General features: G+C 39.3%; 1 protein-coding gene across 1 annotated transcript in view; it reads right to left on the reverse strand.

Annotated features, from left to right (window-relative positions):
* The window catches only part of LOC106871475 (pre-rRNA 2'-O-ribose RNA methyltransferase FTSJ3), a 40408-nt gene extending 38914 nt beyond the window's left edge, over positions 1-1494 (reverse strand). The window contains exon 1 of the mRNA XM_014917951.2: positions 441-1494. Coding sequence (XP_014773437.1) covers positions 441-507 — 67 coding nt within the window. The 5' untranslated portion in view covers positions 508-1494. The remainder of the gene's footprint in view (positions 1-440) is intronic.
* Between the last annotated feature and the right edge of the window lie 168 nt (positions 1495-1662).

Below are 1662 nucleotides of genomic sequence, written 5' to 3' on the forward strand. Positions count from 1 at the left end.
CCCCCCCCCCCACCAAGCAGGCTATTTACATGCTAGAAATAACAGCCAAATCTCACAAAACTAGTGTTAGGGTTAGGTTTAGGGTTAGGGTCAGGGTCAGGGTTAGGGTTAGAGTTTGAGTTAGGGTTAGGTTTACCCTGTGGATCTATATAAAAACCGGGTGGGGGGAATCGAAATTTTGAAATTGAGATTTTTGAAAATTTTTTTTCAGAATCGGAATCTCTAGAGCCTAAAACGTGGGATTCCGTAAAAAAAAAAAATAATAATAAGTGGGGAAAGGTTCAGATTACATATAGTCCATCTGGACCGTCTTGCTACAGTGCAAGCATGCCACGTGCTTTCTAAAAATATACATGCTGAAAATTATATATATTAAGTATCTAAAATACAACGTGTGTTTTTCGTGAACAATATAAATAAAATTAAAATAGTTTTCTCACCTGTCTCCTTGGCTAGTTGATAAAATCGATCTTTACGAGCCTTTCCAACTTTTGCCTTTTTCCCCATCTTTCGTCAGTGAAATAGATCACTTCACTATATCATAAAGATAGACGGTGTTAGGTGAAGCACTAGGTTTCCACAGAAAAAAGTTCCGGGTGTTAACGGAAATGTTTTAGTTAGTGTTTTGTGGTTAAAACTGATCTCGAATCTTTTCTGTTTTGCCTTGATTCACTTTTCTTGAAGTCAAAATGAACGTCGGATGTCACCAATGTCGCGAAGTGTGCTTGTCGCTTAAGTTGATCTATGATGATACATTTCGTCGGCTACGTGTATAATAACTGAAGCAAGCTCACGAACATTTGACTTGATATTTGTTGCGGAACATAATGATATTTGTTGTTAGCTAATCACAATGAACAATATTAATAATTGCCGAATGAGAAGATGAAAACTGCTCCAAATACGTAGGGCTATCTGTGTGACATTATGCGGTCAGTCCAAAAATATACGGTCATCTGCGCAAATCATCGAGGGGATCTGTGGCGTCAGAGTTTCGTTGACTGTCTGCCCGCAGTGAGTTAGTCAGTTACCTTCAAATATGTGATTGATTGAGCGCTAAAAAAAAAAAAGACGGATTTTATAGGGAACAAGAAGTCGAATTTTCGAATAATTGAGAAAACCCTATCACGCCACATCCTCATGCTTGGTTTATCGACTGATCACTTAAAGCTGCAATGGTTCACTTGAGGTATCTGATTGAGCATCTAGCAGTTAGGTTTTAAATCCTCAATACACACTTATTCCATGACCATGAGAGGAAAACAACAAAAAATATATAGTATGTAACGGTTGATGTATTTGTGAAGGCTGCGATTCACTTGTTCGGGGTCACCACTTGTAACGGTAGTAAGGCTGCGTGTTCGAATCACGTCGGGGTCAGCACTTGTAACGGTTATATGATTGAACGATGGAGATAATTTTTTATAAGAAAATATTTATTTTTGCCGTTACATTCTATGTTGCCATACCACGACGGGTAGGCCAGTGGGCGAACATTCGATAGTAGTGTGCTGCTTGTCAACCAGTAGTCAGCTGGTCAACATGTCTTTGTTTACATTGATGTAAACAAAGACATGTTGACCAGCTGACTACTGGTTGACAAGCAGCACACTACTATCGAATGTTCGCCCACTGGCCTACCCGTCGTGGTATGGCAACATA

Source organism: Octopus bimaculoides, chromosome 6, assembly GCF_001194135.2.
Source record: "Octopus bimaculoides isolate UCB-OBI-ISO-001 chromosome 6, ASM119413v2, whole genome shotgun sequence".
Classification (NCBI taxonomy): Eukaryota; Metazoa; Mollusca; class Cephalopoda; order Octopoda; family Octopodidae; genus Octopus; species Octopus bimaculoides.